General features: G+C 47.0%; 2 protein-coding genes across 3 annotated transcripts in view; both read left to right on the forward strand.

Moving 5' to 3' along the window:
* Positions 1-3111, forward strand: part of LOC141073129 (uncharacterized) — a 42542-nt gene extending 39431 nt beyond the window's left edge. Inside the window, exons 3-4 of one of the 2 annotated variants that reach the window (XM_073560487.1) lie at positions 1100-1173; positions 1873-3111. In XM_073560487.1, coding sequence (XP_073416588.1) covers positions 1100-1173; positions 1873-2441 — 643 coding nt within the window. In that variant the 3' untranslated portion in view covers positions 2442-3111. The remainder of the gene's footprint in view (positions 1-1099; positions 1174-1872) is intronic. The other variant, XM_073560488.1, reaches the window with a different exon arrangement.
* A 5081-nt stretch (positions 3112-8192) lies between these two features.
* On the forward strand, positions 8193-23172 carry LOC141073130 (uncharacterized). Its single transcript, XM_073560489.1, has 4 exons — positions 8193-9000; positions 10416-10539; positions 20243-20316; positions 22170-23172. The coding sequence occupies exons 1-4, from the start codon at positions 8685-8687 to the stop codon at positions 22700-22702; spliced, it is 1047 nt and encodes a 348-aa protein (XP_073416590.1). The 5' UTR covers positions 8193-8684; the 3' UTR covers positions 22703-23172.
* The last annotated feature ends 4298 nt before the right edge of the window (positions 23173-27470 follow it).

Raw genomic sequence — 27470 nt, forward strand, 5'->3', positions numbered from 1 at the left:
TCCAATCCGATCCGATATTTTTGAATATCGGAAAGTATCGCTCAACACTTCTGACAATAGAAAGGTGAAATCAACCTTCAAAATATGAACCCCACTTGCGACCGCTACAGGGCAAGTGTGAAGTCCTGGACAAAGCGCCAGAATTGACGCATCTAATAGATGTGCCTTTTCTGGATGGCTGCGCGTTGCTAATTTTAGGCTGGGGGTCAGTATCCATGTTCCCTTACCAGCCTGAGAATACCAGCCTCAAACTGTCTCCTTTAGCTTGGCTGGTTGTCAAAAATTTGTGGGGACCCCACGCCTTTTTTATTTAAATAATTTATAAAATCGAAGTGGGATCCCTCTATTCTTGATAACCAGCCTGGCTGAATCTGACAGCTGAGGGTTGTAGTCCCCAGCTGTCAGTTTGGCCTGGATCGTTATCAGAAATACAGGGGAACCCACAACCTTTTTTTTTTAAATTATTTATTTACAGTGCAGGAGCCGGCTGGTGAATACTCCCTTCAGTCACTCCGGCTCTCACTCTTATTAGCGGCAGCAGGCATTGGCTGATGGGAGCAGTAGTCCCATCAGCCAACACCAATGACCTGAGGTAAACTTTATACCTCCGATCACAGCTGCGCCTGGAAACCTTGGCTCTCTGACTGGCGCTAATGATTTTACCGCCGCTCATAATCGGTGTTTGCCGCGCTGGCATGCACATGACAAAGACTGGATAATTGGGGTCACTCTGAACCCGAACAGTAACACGGACTTCCTGGTGAAATCAGTGTTCTGCGTCCATGCCCGAACAGTAGGCGATCAGTACTGACGCCAATCTTTACTGTTCGGGTTCTCCCATCCCTGGAAATGATACGTGGTTTTCTAGTTTTATAAATATTTTAAAAATCTAATTCTGAAAATTGTGACGTGCCTGTTACTCCGGTATTATCTCTTCATTGTATGGGCTCGTTGGTGAGTTATGTTTGGACATATGTTTTTTATTGTGGCATCACTATGTTGATGTTTTTCGTCTTGAACCTGTTGCAATGATAAATGCTTCGTTCTCCCATTTTGTGACGGTTCTCAGGTTGTTGTTTTTTTTCTTTAATCTTTTTAGTGTAAGAAAAGTAATCACAAATGAAGAAAAGGAGAACCTGAAAAGCTTATTTCTTTCTGCCCAGAAGCTGACAGGTATTATCCGCCCGTATATATTAAGGTTCTGAGAATCTCCGGGGCCTCATTCTTCTATGGCGTTACCTGTCCGGTTCTATCACATTGCACACACAATGCTGACCTTCTGTATTCTTGGATTTGTGGGAAAACAAACTGAGTGCACCCAAATGTGAATCTTGAAAAATTGTGACTTTAAATCACATCCTGGACTGTGGTCTCCCACAATTTTTACCGTGGAAGGGTGAGAGGAGACTGGGAAAGTTATATCTGAAATGTCGCAGTTCTTCTTCTGTCCAGTGAGTCTCATACCAGACTGATACTTCCTGTAGGGATCACTTTTCTGCAGTCACGTCATTATTACATGGAGATTAATGACCCAAGACTTATCAGTGCTGACAGAGGTACAGCATGTCCTCCTCTCACAGAGCATGTTCACGTGCCCCATAGCTGTTAGTAGATGATGAGGACCGTTCTGTTACTTTTCTTTGTGCAAAAATCACTGAATTCCAACAAAAGTCTCCAAAAAGTCAATAGTTCTAAAGACAATTCATCTGCTCCTCTCGGAATAACGGTCACGCTGCGGCTCACATTGTCCCACACGTCACATTGGCACTAAACACCAAACTGGTGCTATTATATTCCAAATATCTTGTCTAGAGATTGTCAACGCAATAGAATAGATGCAACTCATCTGATATCTTGTCTCTTGTCTTCCAGGAGTCGTCCCAATAGTCGTTCTCACTCATAAGACGGCGGGAACATTGACTGAAAAAGAAGGAATATTCAGGGACCTCGGGGTGGAAAGGATCTTTTCATTTGAGAATTACACCAGAGAAGATCACATGAAAACCAGAGGGAAACATGAAGAAGTCCTGAAATTCTTGTGTGAAGTCATTAGAGACGTTCAGTTTCGGGTGGAACAACCTCGAAATCCATCGGCGGAGATGAAGATGAGGAGGAAATTTGTGCTTGACTACATCCAAGACTGGGATAAAATGGAAAAGCAAAGAAAAGTGGAAAACAAAAAGGTCTTGGAGCAATTTCTGCTGGAGAAGAAACATAAGAATCCCGAAGAGGAGATGAAGAAACGGAGGGAGGAAGAAGAGAGGAAGATGGAGGAGGAATTGATCAGACGCCAGCAAGAGATCCAATGGGAGAGAGAATGTGAGCGAGCTAGACGAGAGGAGGAAATCAGGGACCAGAGACAAAGTGGGGAGGAGAAGAAGAAGAAGAAGAAGAAGAAGAAGAAGAAGAAGAAGAAGAAATTATTCTTTGGATTGTTTTAACCCAAAATAAATAAATAATATTCATGATCCAGGCAGGAAATATCAGGACCAGAAGATGGACACTTGTCTATGCTCTTCTAAATTCAGAACTGACATTTCTCGGTGTTTGCTGCTCGTTCAGCGTAATTGCAGAGTTTCTGAAATGATTCACATTTGGGGAATTGTTTTCTTTCTACCAATCAGTAATACGACTATAAACCATTGCCCCAGTATAGGAGGCGGCGGAGATCGTCCAGAGCCGCGTCTGTCGGCACCATGATGACTGATCTTTATGATTAATGTAGTCCTAATGACAAGTCCCTGCTCACATAGCAACGGAAAGCAGAAAATGTCCTATAAATCTCCGATCACAACACGAACGATTCACTGTGATAAACTGTATATAACCCTAGGGATGTGATCGATAGAAACACAAAATAAAAGGGTCCGGGTCTCATCAGAGTGGTCGACTTCTTGACTTCATCTCACTAAATATCAACACAGATTAGTCCAGAATGGCTGAGTATGGGGAGAATGAACATGTGAGGGTCCTGTGGGATGATGAGAATACAAGGATCCCAGTATATCGTCATCAGCTCACTGGACGGTGAATACAAAAGATTAAGGTTTGAACCAAAAATGAACCATTGTTCAGCAATTTATTTCCATAAAATCATTGTCTACTCACGAATTTGTATTTTGTTGCAAGAAAACTTTTTGAGAGTTTGAATGTTTCTGCTAAGTCCAGAATGTGAGGTGACGTTCCACAGCCCAAATCTGTTTTGTTCCTTCCTCTCGATGTCAAAACATTTGTCAGAAAATACAAAAGAATTCTATAGTAACATAGTAACATAGTTTTGGAGGCTGAAGGAAGACCTTATGTCCATCTAGTTCAGCCTATTTTTAGTGCAGCTGTTCTGCATTGTTGATCCTGGGGAAGGCAAAAAACCCACAGAGTAGAAGCCAATTTTCTCCATAGGGAAAAAAATTCCTTCCCCTAAGCTGGGTCAACCATCTACCTATAATATTATGTTATTCGTAACCTTCTATACTGTTACTCACAAGAAAAGCCTCCATTCCTTTCTTACATTCATTCAGTGAGTTGGCCATCACCACTTCCTCAGGAAGAGAATTCCAGAGCCTCACTGCTCTTACCGTGAAGAACCTTCTTCTATGCTGGTGCAGAAATTGTCTTTCCTCCAATTGAAGAGAATGCCCCCTTGTTCTTGTCACAGTCCTTGGTACAAACAGTTCATTGGAGAGATCTCTGTATTGCCCTCTGATATACTTGTACATATATATTAAGTCTCCCCTTAGTCTTCTCTTTTCTTGAGTAAATAGACCTAATTTTGATAACCTTTCTGGGTATTGTAGTGAACCAACTCCATTTATCATTTTAGTAGCCCGCCTTTGAACCATTTCAAGTTCAGTAATGTCTTTCTTGAGCACCGGCATCCAAAATTGCACACAATCCTCCAAGTGTGGTCTGACGAGTGATTTGTACAGAGGGAGAATTATGTTTTCCTCTCGTGTCCCCAGACCTCTTCTAATGCATCCCATCACCCTATTTGCTTTGGTGGCAGCTGCCTGACACTGGGCACTCCAATTTAGCTTCTTATTGACTAAGATGCCTAAGTCTTTTCCATGTCTGATTTCCCCAGCAGTTTCCCATTTAGTCAGTAATTGTAGCATCTGTTTCTCCTTCCCATGTGCATAACCTTACACTTATCTGTGTTAAACCTCATTTGCCATTTTTCAGCCCAATTCTCCAATTTACTCAAATCTGTCTGTAGTTGCAAACTGTCCTCCTTTGTGTTAACTACCTTACATAGTTTTGTATCATCTGCAAATACTGATATTTTACTGTGTAAGCCATCCACTAGATCATTAATAAATATATTAAATAGTAGAGGGCCCAATACAGACCCCTGTGGTCCCCCACTAGTAACCCTGGCCCAATCTGAGGATGCCCCATTAATAACCACTCTTTGTTTTCTATCACTAAGCCAGCTACCTACCCATCTACACACATTTTCCCATAGCCCAAGATTTCTCCTCTTACTGACCAATCTTTTATGTGGGACAGTGTCAAATGCTTTAGAGAAGTGGAGATAAATGACATCCAATGATTCTCCTTGGTCCATTTGAGAGCTCACATCCTCATAGAAGCTGATCAGGTTAGTCTGACAGGAGCGATCCTTCATAAATCCATGTTGATATGGAGTTAAACATTTATTAACATTGAGATATTCCATAATGGTATCCCTTAGAAACCCTTCAAACATTTCACCCACAACAGATGTTAAGCTTACCGGCCTATAGTTTCCAGGTTCCCTTTTACACCCCTTTTTGAATATTGGTACCACATTTGCTTGCCGCCAATCAAAAGGAACAGACCCTGTTTCTATAGAGTCTTTATATAGTGTAAGAGATATCTTTATCGGTGAACCAGACAAATGTATAAAAGCTTTAGAGCTCAGAGATTATTTTACTCAACCTACTGGTTATCTGCAGTAATGCTGACCTCTCCGTATGGGTGAAAACCAGGGAATCTGTGACTTCAGATTAACCCAATACCAAATGTCGCAGGAAACATGTAGATCAAAAGGATCCCAGAGTCAATGTCACTACCAACTGTGATGCTAGTCACTTCTTATAGCCAAGCTGTGAGTCAGGATAGTCAAGGAGTCCAAGGTCGGAGGCCTGGAAGTTACGTCATAAACAGAAGGAAATGAAAGCGTGGTCAGGTAACGTTCCAAGGTCAGAATACAAGGAAGATAGCAGATCAGAGCAGAAGGGGTTACACAGACAGATGGTCAGAACGAGGTCCAAGGTCAGGCAAGGAAAGATCAACATACAGAATGCAAGGCACAGAGAGACAAACCTCACCAGCTAAATGTACGTCTGGCAGAGAGAGGTCTGAGAGAAACAGCTCAGTTAAGTAGCCTGGCAATCACCTGGGACAATGAACACCTGGAAACAGTCAGCGCCTCCCAGTCTCAGATTGGACAGCTGACCTGTCAGTCAACACACTGACAGCTCAGCATACCCCTGTACCATACTGGATGACTGTGCTGTCAAAGCACTGACAGCTTCAGTACACCCCTCTACACTGCGTTCCAAATTATTATGCAAATTGGATTTAAGTGTCGTAAGGATGTAATTTTTAGTTTTTCAAATAAACTCATAGATGGTATTGTGTATCAGGGCTCTTTGGATCACTGAAATCAATCTCAAATGCCTGTGATAATTAGTTTACCAGGTGAGCTCAATTAAAGGAAAACTACTTAAGAATGATGTTCCACATTATTAAGCAGGGCACAGGTTTCAAGGAATTTAAGAAAGAAAAAGGATCTCTCTGCTGCTGAAAAGCATCAAATAGTGCAATGCCTTGGTCAAGAGATGAAAACATTAGATATTTCCCAAAAATTTAAACGTGACCATCGTACTGTTAAGAGATTTGTGGCTGATTCTGAGCACAGACATGTTTGTGCTGATAAAGGCAGAATGAGGAAGGTTTCTGTCAGGCAAGTTCATCGGATTAAGAGAGCGGCTGCTAAAAAGCCATTACCAACCAGCAAACAGATATTTAAAGCTGCTGGTGCCTCTGGAGTCCCTCGAACCTCAAGGTGTAGGATCCTTCAAAGGCTTGCTGTGGTGCATAAATCTACTATTCGGCCACCCCTAAACAGTGCTCACAAGCAGAAATTGTAGCAGTGGGCCCAGACATACATGAAGACTAATTTTCATACAGTCTTGTTTACTGATGAGTGTCGAGCAACCCTGGATGGTCCAGATGGATAGAGTAGTGGATGGTCACTATGTCCCAACAAGGCTGCGACGTCAGCAAGGAGGTGGGGGAGTCATGTTTTGGGCCGGAATCATGGGGAAACAGCTGGTAGGGCTCTTTAAGGTTCCTGAAGGTGTGAAAATGACCTCTGCAAAGTATATAGAGTTTCTGACTGACAGCTGTCTTCCATGGTATAAAAAGCAGAAATGTGTCTTCAGGAGCAAAATCCTCTTCATGCATGACACTGCACCATCTCATGCTGCAAAGAAGACCTCCGAGTCATTGACTGCTATGGGCATAAAAGGAGATAAACTCATGGTGTGGCCACCATCTTCCTCTGACCTCAACCCTATAGAGAACCTTTGGAGTATCATCAAGCAAAAGATCTATGAGGGTGGGAGGCAGTTCACATCAAAACAGCAGCTCTGGGAGGCTATTCTGACTTCATGCAAAGAAATACAAGAAGAAACTCTCCAAAAACTCCCAAGTTCAATGGAGGCCAGAATTGTGAAGGTGATGTCACAGAAGGGTTCCTATGTTACCACGTAACTTGGCCTGTTAGGATGTTTTGGAGTTATATAGCTTTTTTGTTCGGTGAATGTGACCTCCTAATGCTGCAAATTCCACAAATGAGCATTTTCAGTTCTTTAAAACAGATCAAATGTTTAGAAATTCTACTGTGCCTAATAATTTGGAACAGTGCAATTTGAGTTTTTATTCATTTTGGAGATTATACTGTTATCATTGGGAGGTTTCGTCAATAAAATTGGTGATGACTTTTCTTAGACTGACTGTCATTTGTACCGACTATGTAGGAAAATCAGAGAAAAATATCATTTGCATAATAATTTGGAACACAGTGTACTAGATTGACGACAGCTGTCAGTAACTGCATCCCAGACACACTGAGAGGTGGAACCGTGACACAAACTCCATGTTTCCAATGAAAAGACTCATTATATTATAAGCAATTTTGTCAGAGAGATGAGATTTTATTTCATGATGATGAGTACAGAACATCTATATTGATCATAGACAATCTGTAATTACCTGTAAACTTGTGCTGAGAACGTGAGATGCCAGCACTCGCACGATCCGGTGGTAAATCAGACCATTTTTATTTTCAGTGATTCTTGGACAAGAACCTAAAGTGCGGTAATGCCAATAGTGCAGGTGCAGGAGTTTCAACCAGGAAGAACAAAAGACAGGACGGACAATGGCCGTTTTGCGCTTTTCTTGCATCTCCACAGGTCCATGTTACTAGTAGAAGCGCACTTTATCTTGTTGTCCAAAAAGCAATGAAAATAAAAATGACCTGATTTACCATGGGATCGGGTGAGTGCTGGCACTTCATAGTCTTTGCACAGGTATATTTTCATACCGTATCTTTGACATTGCACCGCCCAGAAGAGAAGACATCCATTAAGAGGTTGCTAAAAGAGACATGGCGTCACTGACACTGAATAAAAGCTGGAGAACTGGGGCCCTCACATCTCTCTACTGTTATACCTGACACATAAAACTGGAGAGAAGTAACAAGATTAGAAGGATCCAACTAAAACATGTCTCATTCCTGGAATCTCACCACACCGGACGATAATTATGGACATGTTCTCATGAGTTCTTCAATTATTTTTGTCTTTCTAAACCTCCCCCACCCACTGAAATACACGTGCTAAGGTCGGGGTCACACGGCGAGAGAACCGGGACAATTATGCCAATGACACTTGGAGCAAATTCTGGCCGAGTTTGATCTGACGGCCACCTTAGTGTGATCGGATTCTCTCGTGAGAATTGGAGCACGGGTGGAGAAGACGGAGGACTTAATTTCTCCATCTTTTCCATGGTCTGCGTCCACAATAATCCAATCTTTTCCACGCACCCATAGACTTGTATGGGTGCGTGTGATCTGATTATCGTATGTGCCTACAGTAAGCTGCAATTGTCCTCTCATTGGAGATCTGCACTACCTCCCAGTATAACATTGGGCCCACTCACATCATCCACTCACACAGCCATCATCCACTCACACACTCATAAAACATCAGATAACTCGGTCATGTTATATGGTCATGTAAGCGAGCCCTTATGCTAAGATCATTGACTTGCCTCTACTAACCCTCATGGCCCACTTAAATGTCTGCTGTCTAGCTACGATCCCTGCTCTCCCTACAACATCCCTACCAGCCAACTACCATCCTTGCCCTCCAGCTAATATCCCAACCCTGAATGTAGCATCTCTGCTTTCCCTCCACTATTCCTACTCCCACAAGCATAACCATGTCATAGGTGAGAAGACACGTCATCATATGTGGCCTGAGTGACCAGAAGAGACAGTTCCTGCTAAAGTGAACCCTGGACCCGCTGGGGATATTCCCACTGCCGTATCTTTAATCAGTAACTTGTCTAATAAAGTTCAGTAAGAGGACTTCAGTCCTTGTGACTTGAGAAAACACCTGAGTCTGGAGGCAGCCATGGATATGGACAAACTGAGGAGCAAAATAAAAAGCTTTACCTTGAGGCCTGGTGAGAATGGCCGGCAGGGATTTCGCAGAGTCCTCATTCAGCTCTTCGGCCTCTTGGGTCACGGGAAGTCCTCCTTCATCAACAGCTGCTTGTATGTCTGGGAAGATGGCGACTACAAGAACTGGGCAGAGTCTGCTGCCAGCAATGAGGGCTGCACTATGAACAGGCTGACATACCCACTCACCAGTCATCTCACCCTGGTGGACAACCGAGGATACGCCAAACTGGGGAGCTACGAGTCTGGAGAGATATTTGCTCAGCTGGGTAAGTGAGAGCAGCCATGATGAGGAGACACCGGCGCATCACCACCACTGGCTGCCATATTGATCAAGTGGAGAAAGCCTCGTCCATCCATAAGATCATGGGTCATAAAAACTATCATCATCTGGTCTTCATAAGAACGGGACCTTCTCACATGTGGTGGGTATCACAAGTGCAAAATACAGATGAACAGCCACTCATACACCCATCATCCACTCACAAAATCATCATCCATTCACATACCCATCATCCACTCACACAATCATCATTCACTCACACTCCCATCACCCACTCACACTCCCATCATCCACTCATACTCCCATCATCCATTCACACCCCCATCATGCACTCACACTCCCATCATCCACTCATCATCCACTCACACACCCATCATCCACTCACAAAATCATTATCCATTCACACACCCATCATCCACTCATCACTCACACAATCATCATTCACTCACACTCCCATCACCCATTCACACCCCCATCATGCACTCACACTCCCATCATCCACTCATCATCCACTCACACACCCATCATCCACTCACAAAATCATTATCCATTCACACACCCATCATCCACTCATCACTCACACAATCATCATTCACTCACACTCCCATCACCCATTCACACTCCCATCATCCACTCATCATCCACTCACACACTCATCATGCACTTACACTCATCATGCACTCACATACTCATCATCCACTCACACAGCCATCATCCACTCACACAGCCATCATCCACTCACACAGCCATCATCCACTCACACACTCATCATCCACTCACACACTCATCATCCACTCACACAGCCATCATCCACTCACACACTCATCATCCACTCACACACTCATCATCCACTCACACACTCATCATCCACTCACACAGTCATTTGTACATTCATTTCTAATCCTGCCTGAAGAAGGCGTCGCTGTGCTCTGAAAGCTGCAAATATATTTCTTCTGGTTACCAATACAGGGATCACTCCTAGAATGTAATACAGGGATCACTCCTAGAATATAATACAGGGATCACTCCTAGAATATAATGAAGGGATCACTCTGAGAATCCTTCTGTCATCCATCCTGTAGACTGAGTCTAGTGTCCTTACTCTGTGCCCCTATCACCTGCACCGTACTTACAGTACCTTCAGGCGCACACTCCTGACATTACACCCCAGCTCGTCACACGACTCCCATACCGCACATCGCCAGGATACATTGATTAGACGCACATCACTATCACATATAACACCGCATGACACTATACACACCGTGCGGTTGTTGTGTTCAGGGATCAGGGGGTGAACAGGGTAAGACGGCCCTCAGCCCTACACAGGGGGCAGAGGGTTTGGGGTCTCGGCCCTCCGCTGCTCATGGTCGTACTTATCGCTGGTCTTCTGGTTTTCAGGTCATTTGCTTCCTCTCGGCGACGCAGTTGAGTGGAGTAAAGGATTTGGACTCGTAGAGAGAATCGTCCGAGCGGAAAACATAATAGAGACCTCGGATTTCATCGTCCCGGTGTTCATCTACAGGCGAGTAACAAATGATATAAGCACTTTACATCTGATTTCATGTGACTGGACCGGGGCATGGGGAGCGGACCTACCCGCTTCAGTATTACAGGGGTTGTCCGGGACTTGTACACCAGTGAGTTATTCTTAAGATCGGTCGGGAATAGAGAGGAGCGAATTTCATTGGATGTGGTCACAAATGCTGAATTTTCCATATTCGGGCCATATTGGTTCCCTGCTCGTACTGAATGTAAGTTTGATGATCGGTTCTGAAAATATTCGGCAATTTCTGCTCCCATTCATTCGGCTGTGTTCGACAAATATTGCAAAAACAATATTCGATGCCAAACGTATTCGGAACCGAATCCAAACAAATTTTCTCAACTCTAGTTGGGATCCAGCAACGTTCATCCCCATGTTCATCAGCTCTGGCAGCAGAACCGATTCAGCACAGCGCATCACACCATGCAGTGGCTGATCTCAGTACTGCAGCTCCTCACTGTACACCGTGTAGTGGCCGTTCTCAGTACTGCAGCTCCTCACAGCTCCGTACACCGTGTAGTGGTCGTTCTCAGTACTGCAGCTCCTCACAGCTCTGTACACCGTGTAGTGGCTGTTCTCAGTACTGCAGCTCCTCACAGCTCCGTACACCGTGTAGTGGTCGTTCTCAGTACTGCAGCTCCTCACAGCTCCGTACACCGTGTAGTGGTCGTTCTCAGTACTGCAGCTCCTCACAGCTCTGTACACCGTGTAGTGGCCGTTCTCATTACTGCAGCTCCTCACAGCTCTGTACACCGTGTAGTGGCCGTTCTCATTACTGCAGCTCCTCACAGGTCTGTACACCGTGTAGTGGCCGTTCTCGGTACTGCAGCTCCTCACAGCTCTGTACACCATGTAGTGGCCGTTCTCATTACTGCAGCTCCTCACAGCTCTGTACACCATGTAGTGGCCGTTCTCATTACTGCAGCTCCTCACAGCTCTGTACACCGTGTAGTGGCTGTTCTCAGTACTGCAGCTCCTCACAGCTCCGTACACCGTGTAGTGGTCGTTCTCAGTACTGCAGCTCCTCACAGCTCCGTACACCGTGTAGTGGTCGTTCTCAGTACTGCAGCTCCTCACAGCTCTGTACACCGTGTAGTGGCCGTTCTCATTACTGCAGCTCCTCACAGCTCTGTACACCGTGTAGTGGCCGTTCTCATTACTGTAGCTCCTCACAGGTCTGTACACCGTGTAGTGGCCGTTCTCTGTACTGCAGCTCCTCACAGCTCTGTACACCATGTAGTGGCCGTTCTCATTACTGCAGCTCCTCACAGCTCTGTACACCATGTAGTGGCCATTCTCAGTACTGCAGCTCCTCACAGCTCTGTACACCGTGTAGTGGCCGTTCTCGGTACTGCAGCTCCTCACAGCTCTGTACACCGTGTAGTGGCCGTTCTCATTACTGCAGCTCCTCACAGGTCTGTACACCGTGTAGTGGCCGTTCTCGGTACTGCAGCTCCTCACAGCTCTGTACACCATGTAGTGGCCGTTCTCATTACTGCAGCTCCTCACAGCTCTGTACACCATGTAGTGGCCGTTCTCAGTACTGCAGCTCCTCACAGCTCTGTACACCGTGTAGTGGCCGTTCTCGGTACTGCAGCTCCTCACAGCTCTGTACACCATGTAGTGGCCGTTCTCATTACTGCAGCTCCTCACAGCTCTGTACACCGTGTAGTGGCCGTTCTCGGTACTGCAGCTCCTCACAGCTCTGTACACCGTGTAGTGGCCGTTCTCAGCACTGCAGCTCCTCACAGCTCTGTACACCGTGTAGTCGCCGTTCTCAGTACTGCAGCTCCTCACAGCTCCATACACCGTGTAGTGGTCGTTCTCAGTACTGCAGCTCCTCACAGCTCTGTACACCGTGTAGTGGCCGTTCTCAGCACTGCAGCTCCTCACAGCTCCGTACACCGTGTAGTGGCCGTTCTCAGTACTGCAGCTCCTCACAGCTCTGTACACCATGTAGTGGCCGTTCTCATTACTGCAGCTCCTCACAGCTCTGTACACCATGTAGTGGCCGTTCTCATTACTGCAGCTCCTCACAGCTCTGTACACCGTGTAGTGGCCGTTCTCATTACTGCAGCTCCTCACAGCTCTGTACACCATGTAGTGGCCGTTCTCATTACTGCAGCTCCTCACAGCTCTGTACACCGTGTAGTGGCCGTTCTCGGTACTGCAGCTCCTCACAGCTCTGTACACCGTGTAGTGGCCGTTCTCAGCACTGCAGCTCCTCACAGCTCTGTACACCATGTAGTCGCCGTTCTCAGTACTGCAGCTCCACACAGCTCCATACACCGTGTAGTGGCCGTTCTCAGTACTGCAGCTCCTCACAGCTCTGTACACTGTGTAGTGGCCGTTCTCGGTAATGCAGCTCCTCACAGCTCTGTACACCATGTAGTGGCCGTTCTCAGTACTGCATCTCCTCACAGCTCTGTAAACCGTGTAGTGGCCATTCTCAGGACTGCAGCTCCTCACAGCTCCATACAACGTGTAGTGGTTGTTCTCAATACTGCAGCTCCTCACAGCTCCGTACACCGTGTAGTGGCCTTTCTTAGTACTGCAGCTCCTCACAGCTCTGTACAGCATGTAGTGGCCATTCTCAGTACTGCAGCTCCTCACAGCTCCATACACCGTGAAGTGGCCATTCTCAGTACTGCAGCTCATCACAGCTCCATACACCGTGTAGTGGGCGTTCTCAGTACTGCAGCTCCTCACAGCTCCATACACCGTGTAGTGGCCATTCTCAGTACTGCAGATCCTCACAGCTCCATACACCGTGAAGTGGCCATTCTCAGTACTGCAGCTCATCACAGCTCCATACACCGTGTAGTGGGCGTTCTCAGTACTGCAGCTCCTCACAGCTCCATACACCGTGTAGTGGCCGTTCCCAGTACTGAAGATCCTCACAGCTCCGTACACCGTGTAGTGGCCATTCCCAGTACTGCAGTTCCTCACAGCTCCATACACCGTGTAGTGGCCGTTCTCAGTACTGCAGCTCCTCACAGCTTGATACAACGTGTAGTGGTTGTTCTCAGTACTGCAGCTCCTCACAGCGCCATACACCGTGTAGTGGCCGTTCCCAGTACTGAAGATCCTCACAGCTCCGTACACCGTGTAGTGGCCGTTCCCAGTACTGCAGCTCCTCACAGCTCCATCTACCGTGTAGTGGCCGTTCTCAGTACTGCAGCTCCTCACAGCTCCATACACCATGTAGTGGCCGCTCTCAGTACTGCAGCTCATCACAGCTCCATACAACGTGTAGTGGCCATTCTCAGTACTGCAGCTCCTCACAGCTCTGTACAACGTGTAGTGGCCGTTCTCAGTACTGCAGCTCCACACAGCTCTGTACACCGTGTAGTGGTTGTTCTCAGTACTGCAGCACCTCACAGCTCCGTAAACCGTGTAGTGGCCATTCTCAGTACTGCAGCTCCTCACAGCTCCATACAACGTGTAGTGGTTTTCTCAATACTGCAGCTCCTCACAGCTCTGTACACCGTGTAGTGGCCTTTCTTAGTACTGCAGCTCCTCACAGCTCTGTACACCATGTAGTGGCCATTCTCAGTACTGCAGCTCATCACAGCTCCATACACTATGTAGTGGGCGTTCTCAGTACTGCAGCTCCTCACAGCTCCATACACCGTGTAGTGGCCATTCTCAGTACTGCAGATACTCACAGCTCCGTACACCGTGTAGTGGCCGTTCTCAGTACTGCAGCTCATCACAGCTCCATACACCGTGTAGTGGCCGTTCTCAGTACTGCAGCTCCTCACAGCTCCATACACCGTGTAGTGGCCGTTCTCAGTACTGCAGCTCCTCACAGCTCCATACACCGTGTAGTGGCCGTTCCCAGTACTGCAGCTCCTCACAGCTCCATACACCATGTAGTGGCCGCTCTCAGTAATGCAGCTCATCACAGCTCCATACAACGTGCAGTGACCGTTCTCAGTACTGCAGCTCCTCACAGCGCCGTACACCGTATAGTGGCTGATCTCAGTACTACAGCTCCTCACAGCTCCGTACACCGTGTAGTGGCCGTTCTCAGTACTGCAGCTCCACACAGCTCTGTACACCGTGTAGTGGTTGTTCTCAGTACGGCAGCTCCTCATAGCTCTGTACACCATGTAGCCATGTAGTGGCCGTTCTCAGTACTGCAGCTCCACACAGCTCTGTACACTGTGTAGTGGCCGTTCTCAGTACTGCAGCTCTTCACAGCTCCATACACCATGTAGTGGCCGTTCTCAGTACTGCAGCTTCTCACAGCTCCATACACCGTGTAGTGGCCGTTCGCATTACTGCAGCTCCTCACAGCTCCATACACTGTGTAGTGGCCATTCTCAGTACTGCAGCTCCTCACAACTCCATACACTGTGTAGTGGCCATTCTCAGTACTGCAGCTCCTCACAGCTCCGTACACCATGTAGTGGTCATTCTCAGTACTGCAGCTCCTCACAGCTCCATACACCGTGTAGTGGCCGTTCGCATTACTGCAGCTCCTCACAGCTCCATACACCGTGTAGTGGCCATTCTCAGTACTGCAGCTCCTCACAGCTCCATACACTGTGTAGTGGCCATTCTCAGTGCTGCAGCTCCTCACAGCTCCGTACACCATGTAGTGGTCACTCTCAGTACTGCAGCTCCTCACAGCTCCATACACCGTGTAGTGGCCATTCTCAGCACTGCAGCTCCTCACAGCTTTGTACACTGTGTAGTGGCCTTTCTCAGTACTGCAGCTCCTCACAGCTCTGTACACCATGTAGTGGCCATTCTCAGTACTGCAGCTCCTCACAGCTCTGTACACCGTGTAGTGGCCATTCTCAGTACTGCAGCTCCTCACAGCTCTGTGCACCATGTAGTGGCCATCCTCGGTACTGCAGCTCCTCACAGCTCGGTACACCATGTAGTGGCCATTCTCAGTACTGCAGCTCCTCACAGCTCTGTACACCGTGTAGTGGCCGTTCTCAGTACTGCAGCTCCTCACAGCTCCATACACCGTGTAGTGGTCTGTTATGAGTTCATTTTCCCCTTCACCGTTGATGTCTGATGAACTCCCTCTGCTGGTGAAGAGAGGTAGTGAAATTGATTGGGTTGGGAAGAACCTGTCATCTGAACAGGTGGAGCCTGATTGGACACTCGGAATCACTGAGTGGATATAAGGCAGCCGACGCCCTACAGGGGTGCTGGTGATCCTTTCTGCTCTGAGCTCTTGCAAACCAGTTCAGTACCTGTCTTCTGAAAGCTAAGTATTTGCTCTCTTATTTTTCCATGAGATATTGTCTGCTTACTTAGTGTTTGGTTCTGCCTGCCCTTGTTGGTACAGGCTGAGCTCCATTTTTGTCTCTGGTCAAGTTGATCTTTTGCTCAGTCTTCAGAATATACCTGAGTGCTGATGTAGTGATTTTGAAGTCTAGTGACTTCAGGGCCTTTTTCTTATCAGACGTGTTAGACATTATTTTGGCAGAATTTTTGCGGACTGCAGCCAGCATCTTTTCTGTCCTTTCCTATTTAGTTAGTTGGGCCCCATCGTTTGCTCAGCCTGTCTTTCTGTCTGTGTTTGTGTTTTCATCTGCTTTTCACCAACAATACATGTTGGGGGCTGTCTATTGCTTTGGGGTCTGCTCTGGGGCAGTTTAAATTTCCCCTTTCTTTCTTTAGGCTTATTTAGTTCTCCGGCTGTGAACGAGGGGTCTAGGGCACCGTAGGAACCCCCCACGGCTACTGTTAGTTGTTGTGGATAGGTTCAGGGGTCTGCAATCCGATAGCTACCAACCTCTCCGGTTTTCTGGACTTAGCTTGTATTTTTGTTTGTTCCTCCTTCGGTGACTCATTCATAACAGTGGCCGTTCTCAGTACTGCAGCACCTCACAACTCCATACACCATGTAGTGGCTGATTTTACTGCCCAAATAACATTCACTTCAATAGGAATTAAGCTGCAGTACCGAGAATGGCCACTACATAGAGTACAGGTGATGACAGTTGGTCTATGTGGGTGTTTATATAACTGACCGCTTTCCCCAATCACTTTGTTATGGATCACCTATCCTAACTGACAAGTCATCGGTAGGTCTGATATAACCCTTTAACCCCTTCCCTATCCATTGCACACTATTACATCATATGCGAGTATACGGCACAGGAGCAGAGCTTGCTCCGCGGGGTGCAGGCAGTATAATAAAGCATCCGCCTCTGCCTGCAGGATCAGCGCTCACTCCAATCACTGCTGAGAACCACTTCATGTAATTGGCGTGAGCCTGGAGGGGGGACCTCTCAGAAAGCCGGCACTAGTGGGGAGTAAGGGCATGACGTTGTGATTGTCAAGTTGTTCTCGTTTGTGGGAGACAAGACCATCCCGAAGACCAACACCACCCCCCATGTCTTAACCCTATACGCCGCTTAATAACACCAGAGACCAAAAGTTTCTTTTGGAATTTGTATGGCCACAGCAGCCTTTATAAATTAACAAACAACAATAAATAATGTAATATGAACACCATAAATACAATACTTGAACACTGAGGAGGAGTCCTTGAAGCCACAAAGATCTAGGTGAATTAAACTCAAATATGTTGTGGACAAAACCAACATATTACTCCCAGCCGTTACCCCACAGGTTCGGGAGCACCACCACACCGAGGTATATTGTCCACTAATCAACTAGGGGATCCGCCCACTTTACGGAAACTCCCCATCCAATTTTCACCAGATCACCACCACCATACCTATGAACGTAGGAGACCCAATACCATGAGTCTCCAAAACCAATTTCAAAACGACTCCAAGGACCCCCCCCCTTTCGAACCGCCATGACCCGAGTAACCCCGACTTTGCCATACGCCAACCTAGGAAAAAGAGGGAGCGAGGGCGGGACAAACTGCTTGGTATAGCAGGGCAGGAACTGTGAGGAGGGAAGTCCATTGCATGCCCCTATATACTGTATATTGGCAACACCCCCTCCACCAACCCACTCCCCCCACCTTCACCCACCAAACCCCCCGTCATGCTGGCCTCCGCGTAACGCCTTTCCTGAGGGGAGGGGAGGCTCGGCTCCGGCCAATACTTTATTATTTCATGGGGTCCAAACATTTCGTTCCAGACAGGGCTGTCCTAGGAGTGGAAAACCGCTTTCATGATTTTTTTTACCCCTTAAATAATAGTGAAACAAAACAAAATTAACTATACAAGTGTAACATCGCCTCAATCATATTGACCCAGATTATTCATTTAACCAGGTCATTTCTACCACACAGTGGACGACGTAAAAATGAACTTTCCCCAAAAAAGGCAGACTTGTGAATTAGTTTTTCATTTCATCCTTTCACAGCAGATAGATTTTTTTCTGTTTTCCAGTATGTGGTAAAATGGTAAGTCGGACATAATCAAAAATTCTGAGCCACCATTTGTCCATTTTTGTGCCCTGGGCTGTTTCTGCCATTTGGGGTTACAGTGCACCTCAGGCGGAGCAAAATATGGCCCCTAAGGAGTCAACCCCAGTAACTCCACAGAGCAGATCACCATGTAGAGAGGGTTCAGGAGCTGAACTCTCTCCGTACAGGGCAGACGGTGGCTTTAGTATACAGTTGCCAGAGCTGGTCGCTGCTGTTAACCATTTACATGCTGCTGTCAATCTCCATCAGTGGTAATTATATGAATAGGTTACTCATCCTCACATGCACCGGCTCCCATTGGCCCTGTAACACGACGATGGGGAATCAATGGCTCACATTGACGAGGACCCGACGCTGTCATTATTAGCTCTCCTATGAAGCTCAGCGACATATGTGGCCATGATGTGTAAGTGATGAAACGATCTCAGGCTGAAGTGCACTAAGAGGGCTAAAAAATAAAGTGAGTGAATGGTCTCGTGGCCTCATGTCTCAGCAACTAGTGATCACATATTGACTAGACTTCTGCACTTCTCTCAATTCTCTTCCAGAAGAGACGCCGGCTTGTGACTACAAACCACATACATGAGGTGAGATAACGGCCAAGTGGACCTGTGCCTCCCGCGCTGTCTGCAGTGATGAGAGAGTGACCGCAGACTTTACATTTCCGCCAGACAATCCCTTTAACCCTTATGGTAATGCCATAAAAAGAAAAAGTATCTAAACTCCAGAATCGGGCTCATCCCCAAATATGCCAAAAAAGCAATCAGCACATGTTATGTTCCCCAAATTGATATCAACAAAAACGCCCGGTCACCACGCAAACAGAAAAAGCCCTGACCCTCCATGGATGGAGAAATACAAGCATCACGGGTCTTGGAAAATGGCCACACAAACAAACATTAGATATTTCTTTAGACTTCAGATATTTTTATCACCGCTAAATAAAATAATGAAAAGTGTCAGTTTGGTATTTCCGTAATGTCACGGAGGTAAAGAATCACAGAGACAGATGGTTTTACCATAAAATCAATGCGCCATTTCAGAAAAGCCAGAATCAGGAAATACGAGGCGGGAGGGAGGACACAGAGCGTCTACGGGGTCAGATGTCTCCACCATCTCACCTACAATCCAACAAGCGTCACGTATCTAAGTCATACTTGTCACATACAGAGCGGGACGAGAATCCGCTGACGTCCGATTTATGGACACTCGGGTGAAGGTCTGAGGGTGGAGCACTTAGGAGGCCATGGATGGACACAAAAGGTGGTGGATTCAGTGCAGATATATCTGATACCTGATGGCGAGTGGCTCTCGGGCACAAAAAGTCGCCACAAGATTCACTCAGGTTCCACAGAGAGTTCGGAGGAATATATCAATCACACGGACTCACAATTATTGCCGGATATTTTCCGGGAACTTCTGTATTTTCCTGCAATAATTTCCTTCCAAGGACAATCCAGTAAGAATTGTGGAGACGTCCTCCCGATGGGGATCTCACGTATTACCAGAGACGACCCCCTACAAATATATATAGGACATTGATGTTTAAAGGGAACCTGTCACCTGGTTTGGACGATATGAGACACGGCCACCACCTTTCAGCCCTGATATACAGCATTCTATAATGCCATAGATCTGCCCCAACTGGACCCGTAAGAGAAGAAAAAGACCTTTTATTATACTCGCCTGGGAGGTGGTCCGGTCAGAGAGGCATCGCTGGTTTTGGTCCGGCGCCTCTCATCATCATACAATTGCAGCCCTCCTTCTTGCTTCATGTGGATGACACATCCCTACGTCATCCACACAGTGTCCTCGGCATCGCGCTCCTGCACAGGTGTCCTTCTTTGCCCTGACCAGTACTGGCACATGCGTTGGGAATCTTTGACCTTTCCCAGTGCCTGCGCACTGCAATACTGTGCTCTGCCCTCAACAGGTCACAGAAGTGCGCCTGCGCAGAAGCACGATGCTGGGGAGACTGAGTAAATGAAGCTGGGGTACGCGTCATCCAAGCGTAGTAAGAAGGAGGGTGGCGATCGTAAGAAGAAGGGACGCGACGGACCAATACCTGCAACACCCATTGGACCGGATCGGCCCGCAGGTGAGTATAATACAAGGTGTTTTTCTTCTCTTACAGGTCGGGTTGGAGACAGATATATGGCATTATAGAATCCCCTATAGTATATCGGCCCTGAAAGGTGATGGCCGCATCTCATATTGACCAAACCTGGTGACAGGTTCCCTTTAACAATCTACAGACGCCGGTAATCACCAGGATACTGATCAGATGGATTTCTTCATTTATAGTGTGAAGACCGGCGTCCACCCCACCGAGGTCGACGAGATCAAACATCTGCTACTTACTGCGGCCAAACTTACCGGTAAGAATCCAGTCCGCTACTGTGTTCCTGTGACAGAGGCCAAAGGCTCAAGGGATAGTCACACTTGACTTTTTTCAGTGTTTTTTGAGCAGATTGTGTTTAAAAAAGTGCTCAAAAGACCATCAATTAACTTTTGTGAAAAACCGTTGTTCTGTGCCCATGTTCCGGGCTGTGGAGCGTCTGTTACATGGTTCAGGCTTTTAGAACCATCGAGCGTCTAAGAGAAGACACCTGACAACATACTATACCAAAGAAGTCAATGGAAGGCTTCAAAAATGGTTGGAAACTCCATAGTGTCTTTTTGAGCATTTTTTTCTGCTGTTTCTTCATTGCTTAATGGATTTACTAAAATATCAGGAAATACAAATAAAAAGATGCCAAAATGCTCAAAAATATGCAGGCAGAAAGGAACGCTGACAAGAACTTCAGAAAACAACCGAAAAACAATTAAAAAAACACTCAGGATCACAAAGAAAGGAGCGATTCCTGAAGCGGAACAGTGGAAAAAGATGTAGTGTGAACATATCCTTAGGCTGTGTCCACATGAAGGTTTTATTTTGAGTGATGACACTTTCAGGAAACGCTCCTTCTTTGGGGAGTTTTTAGAGGAGTTTTTAATTTGAGCGGAAGTTTTTGAAGAGTTTTTGAAGCACTTTAAGGCTATGTCCACTTGTCATCTTTAAGATGCCGGCCGATCAGCCGAGGTTTCCTAGATAACGCCACTTCCAGAAGAAGTCGCTGGTCTTTGTCCTACTGCGTGTTAGTAGGCTTGGGACATGTGCACACAGTGTCTTTTAGGCACCGGCACAGCCTCGGAGGTTTATCAGGTGAAACCACTTCCTGAAAACTCTGGCAGTTGGCTTCCTGAGGAGGCATTTGTGCTTTTCTTGCAGCAGCTCCACTGTCGGTGTCTTTCTCGGCACAAAGCTTGGGCATATTCCCAGTGGAAGCCGTATGAAGAAATACAAGTTACTTCTTTTAACCGTTCAGTTCTTCTAAAATGCCAAGTGATTAAACGTAGAGACCGGCCAGCTCTGAGACAGCTTCTTCTTGGAAGCTTTGTGCCTTGTTATCAATATCATTTATAGTTCTGCTAATCCTGTAGTTTTACTCTTCACTATATCTGCATCTGAAGGACGAGGACCCACCCTGCTACAAACTAGGAGGTAAGGAAACTGCATGGCTCTTAGCCACTCAAGAGACAACATGAGAACATCCCTTTAACATCCAATTGCCTTTGAGGTGGGTGGAGACTAGATGCTATCACGTCGCCGATATGTAACACACAGACATGAGGGGTTCCTGCTCGTTATTCCTTAGTTATCTCACAGAAAGAAGCAGAAGTGACATAGAGGAGTTTTATGCTGCAGTACTGAGCGGTGCAGATGTGCATCCAGACCTTGAGTGGGAAAATACTTGTTAGAAAGCTCAGCATGTTCTTTCTGCGTCTGTCTCTGCTTGTTTTCTCCCTCTGCTCCTTACCCATCGTCATTTCTTCATTCAGTATAATAAGAGCAGTCCTTCTTATCTTGAGCAAGATGGGGTTGAGCTGTTTTTTTCAGTGGATGGTGAGTTCACAAGGCAGGATGGGGGACAGGTGACTTATAAGCTGATAGTAAGATATATTACAAAATTCCTTATATTCACATGTGCTATTAATTTACATGTCCTTTAAGCTCTTGGTGCAACTTGGAACAATCATCTTATATCTGGCGCATCCTTGTCTACCAAATGCTCAGTAACCAGTGGAAATGTTTCGAGTAGATGGTGGAGCTGGTGGAGCCATCACCGTCCACCCCTGTGTACTTGATTAATGCCGATTTCAGAGTCATTCCTCTCTGCTTCCTTCACAGGGATTTACCCAATTGTCGTTCTTACCTACAAGACAAGCGGGAGTCTGACGGACACCATCGCAGCATTCCGGGACATGGGGGCCGAGAAGATATTTGCATTTGAAAACTATACCCTTGAAGACTGTATTAAGACAAGGGGAAGGCACGAGGAAGTCCTGAAGTTCTTATCGGAGGTTATTGAGGAGGTGATATTCCAAATTGACCATTCTCGGGATCCAGAGAGAGAAATGAAGGAGCGGAAGCAATTTGTACTAAATTATGTGCATGAGCGAGAGAAGAAACTGCAGGAGGACAAGGTGGAGAGACACAAGGAGCTGGAGAAAACCATCCTAATGGCACAACTACGGAAGAAAGAGAAGACACTGGAGCAGCAGACGAAGAGGGAAGAGATGGAGATGGAGGACGAAGTGCGGAGGAAGCTGGAGGAGATGGAGAGGAAGAAGCTGGTAGACCAGGCGAGACGAGAGGCGGAAATCAGGGCACAGAGGGCGAGCAAAGACAAGAAAAACAAGTGGCATCGTCTATTCCACTAGTCACGTTCTGATCAAGCTCTGGTCACAGAGACCACACTCCATCTCTTTAGTTTCCACTCCCACTTACTTTTTCTGATTTTTGATCCCAGTAGAACTCTTTGAACTTTTTCCTGAGCCCAGAGACAAATCGTAAAAGAAAAGGGCTCCATAAGACATTGGTGTGAACGGGGCCAAGCCCAGCAGTTGTTACTATTCGTGCCGTGATGAGACATGGCGTCCACAGTTTACACCACATTTACACCTCCTGGTATCTTGCTTTACAGTAAAATTATATGATTTTTATTTAAAGAGAAAGCAGCGATCTCACCATTGGCCGATTCAATCACCACAAATTTGTATCCTTGTGATGAGGAGGCTGCAACCACCAAACGTCAAAGGAAAGTCCAGAAGGCAGTTTATGCCAGAATTCTAGAGTAAAACTACTAGTAATGTTCTGAAAATTTTTGCAACTCTAAATTTCACACAATTTTTCTGACTTTTGGAATCTGTCTGTTAATCGTGGCCAGCCGGGCCGAAAGGAAGGGGGTGCGGAAAAGATATCTGACAAACTCATCAATATACAGTATATACTATAAAAGGGTCAACAACTACACTGGGAATGTACGCCAGCCCGAGTGCAGCAACCGTCCAGGCAGATGCGTGTGATGTAAGACACGCGTCTGAACCCAGGATCTCTTACCACGTACATGACACCAGTGTTACCCCAGGATCCTTTACTGCGTACATGATGCACGTCTGACTCCAGGATCCCTCACGGCGTACATGACACATGTCTGACTCCAGGATCCCTTACGGCGTACATGACACATGTCTGACTCCAGGATACCTTACAGTATACATGACGTATGTCTTACTCCAGGATCCCTTATGGTGTACATGACGCACGTCTGACCCCAGAATCCCTTACGGTGTACATGACGCACGCCTTACCCCAGGATCCCTTATGGTGTACATGACATGCGTCTGACTCCAGGATCTCTTACGGCGTACATGACGCATGTCTTACTCCAGGATCCCTTATGGTGTACATGACACGCGTCTGACTCCAGGATCTCTTACGGCGTACATGACGTATGTCTTACTCCAGGATCCCTTATGGTGTACATGACACGCGTCTGACTCCAGGATCTCTTACGGCGTACATGACGTATGTCTTACTCCAGGATCCCTTATGGTGTACATGACACACGTCTGACCCCAGAATCCCTTACAGCGTACATGACGCACGTCTGACCCCAGAATCCCTTACGGTGTACATGACGCACGCCTTACCCCAGGATCCCTTATGGTGTACATGACATGCGTCTGACTCCAGGATCTCTTACGGCGTACATGACGTATGTCTTACTCCAGGATCCCTTATGGTGTACATGACACGCGTCTGACTCCAGGATCTCTTACGGCGTACATGACGTATGTCTTACTCCAGGATCCCTTATGGTGTACATGACATGCGTCTGACTCCAGGATCTCTTACGGCGTACATGACGTATGTCTTACTCCAGGATCCCTTATGGTGTACATGACACGCGTCTGACTCCAGGATCTCTTACGGCGTACATGACACGCGTCTGACTCCAGGATCCCTTATGGCGTACATGACACGCGTCTGACTCCAGGATCCCTTATGGCGTACATGACACGCGTCTGACTCCAGGATCCCTTATGGCGTACATGACACGCGTCTGACTCCAGGATCCCTTACGGCGTATATGACGAGCGTCTTACCCCAGGATCCCTTACAGTGTACATGACATGCGTCTGACTCCAGGATCCCTTATGGCGTACATGACGTGCGTCTTACTCCAGGATCCCTTACGGCGTACATGACGAGCGTCTTACCCCAGGATCTCTTACGGCGTACATGACGCATGTCTTACTCCAGGATCCCTTATGGTGTACATGACACGCGTCTGACCCCAGAATCCCTTACGGCGTACATGACGCACGTCTGACCCCAGAATCCCTTACGGCGTACATGACGCACGTCTGACCCCAGAATCCCTTACGGTGTACATGACGCACGTCTTACCCCAGAATCCCTTATGGTGTACATGACACGCGTCTGACTCCAGGATCTCTTACGGCGTACATGACGCATGTCTTACTCCAGGATCCCTTATGGTGTACATGACGCGCGTCTGACCCCAGAATCCCTTACGGCGTACATGACGCACGTCTGACCCCAGAATCCCTTACGGCGTACATGACGCACGTCTGACCCCAGAATCCCTTACGGTGTACATGACGCACGTCTTACCCCAGAATCCCTTATGGTGTACATGACACGCGTCTGACTCCAGGATCTCTTACGGCGTACATGACGCATGTCTTACTCCAGGATCCCTTATGGTGTACATGACACGCGTCTGACCCCAGAATCCCTTACAGCGTACATGACGCACGTCTTACCCCAGAATCCCTTATGGTGTACATGACACGCGTCTGACTCCAGGATCCCTTACGGCGTATATGACGAGCGTCTTACCCCAGGATCCCTTACGGTGTACATGACACGCGTCTGACTCCAGGATCCCTTATGGCGTACATGACGTGCGTCTTACTCCAGGATCCCTTACGGCGTACATGACGAGCGTCTTACCCCAGGACCCCTTACGGCGTACATGACGCACGTCTTACCCCAGGATCCTTTACAGCGTACATGACAAGCGTCTTACCCCAGGATCCCTTACGGCGTACATGACGCACGTCTTACCCCAGGACCCCTTACAGCGCACATGACAAGCGTCTTACCCCAGGATCCTTTACAGCGTACATGACGTGCCTCTTACCCCAGGATCCCTTACGGCGTATATGACGAGCGTCTTACCCCAGGATCCCTTACGGTGTACATGACGAGCCTCTTACCCCAGGATCCCTTACGGCGTATATGACGAGCGTCTTACCCCAGGATCCCTTACGGTGTACATGATGCACGTCTTACCCCAGGACCTCTTACGGTGTACATGACGCACGTCTATGAACCTGGACCTAGCTTCATTCATGTTCTTTTAAAATATTGTGCAAATAAATAAATTGGAGTGCAGTCCATCCTCCAAAGCATTTCACACGTTCTTACTCAGGGTGTATCTAACTGCTCTACCACACGGGATGTAAAAGCTAACTACGCTCCTCTTACTATTACCTTAATGTAAACATAGCCCTTAAAGGGAAACTGTCACGCGAACCAATGGCAGCATGGATTGCAGCCTGGCTGTGTGATTGCAGCCAAGTATATCATTCTCTGAAGTTCTTGGAAGAGCGGTGGCCCTGGACTCGTCTCCTCTCTGGCTACGTCCTGGACCAGCACTTTACAGCATATTCTCTCAGAAACATGAGAGCCCTTTAGGGAATAGTAGACCTGACTGGGGCCAGGCTCGGATTCACTATGACTATGGTTTGGGGGGGGACACGAATCGTCTGACAGGCTCCTTTAAATACAACTTCATTATTACTCAGGACCATACACTGCCAAGATCGGTGATCTCTAGTGGAAACCAAAAGCTCATTTCACCCGACGAACGAGCGCTTTGTGTGTTCATTGGATGATTGGCAGCCTGTTTAGATTGCACGCGCGTCGTGGAACGAGCCCCCCGAGGAATGCTTTGTATTGCTAGTGAAGAAATTAGAAATGATCCAGTTTTTTTGCCCAAGTAAGTACACGTTACATCTAGCGCCACCACATTAGAAATGTATTTATGAGAAAGCCAGATTTTCTCAGATGTCCATATCTGGAACCAGCTAGGTGATAAGTCACGCACCAAGGCGCAGTTCTCCGGGTGCACATTTAGTAACGAGGATAACCTCATAAAACGATTACTATGGCGTGTGGAGAAGACTAAAGACGCACTGTAGATTAGACACAGGCGGTCAATCTATTATTTGTTGGGCATTCGGTGGAAACACGCCATCTTAGTCCACGCCATCTTACAAGCCTGACAGGGTATGTGATCAACAACGAACATTCATCGCTCAGGAATCAGTCACAACCAAGCATCAGACGTTTCACCAAATGAGTCGGTGATCGTCACACTCAGAATCAGCCATTTCGGTCAGCTCTTACCCAATGTGCGTGAGGGCATCAGACTTCTTCTTACCTCTTTCTTACATATTTTCTCTTCCTATCACACAGGAGTTACCATCACTCCAGCACCTTGTCAGAATATCCCCTTGACTAGTTGACATGTTGATCATTAATTATGAAGACCCCATTGTCCCTCCTCCAGATCTTTGTACTTAACATTTATTTCTCTTTTTAGCTGACTTCATTCTTCTGCCCCCAAAAATCTCAGCAGACTTTGGTTGTGGTTGCATTTTCTGGTTTTGAGCCAGATGATGTTCTCGGACATCTCCTCCCATGACTCTCCCACCTCGGCCTACATTTTCATTAAAGACGACCTGTCACGTGCCATAAAAAGCTAATGTTTTTGACTTGGTGTAAATGCCTCTGTTCTCCGCCATCAATGTTCCTGCTCCTCTCTGCTCCTGAGATTTGGGTCCGTCTTCCCTAAATCTAGTCTTGTTAGCCAAGTGGACGTAGAATCATAGAATGATGCTCATCTCCTTTCTGGGGGCATCTTATTGAGGACAATGCCCACTTGGCTAAAAAGACTGGATTTACAGTATATATATATGGGAAAGAGGAGGCCACAAGGCCATGGAGCCATCGGAGAGAAGCAAAAAAAAGAAGAACAATGCCAAAACAGCGGCATTTACACCAGGTAGGAAAGTACCGCACGTAGATATTGACCCGGCAATGGAGGAGATG

This window comes from Dendrobates tinctorius, unplaced genomic scaffold (genome assembly GCF_039654945.1).
Source record: "Dendrobates tinctorius isolate UK_male_01 unplaced genomic scaffold, ASM3965494v1 ptg000297l, whole genome shotgun sequence".
Classification (NCBI taxonomy): Eukaryota; Metazoa; Chordata; class Amphibia; order Anura; family Dendrobatidae; genus Dendrobates; species Dendrobates tinctorius.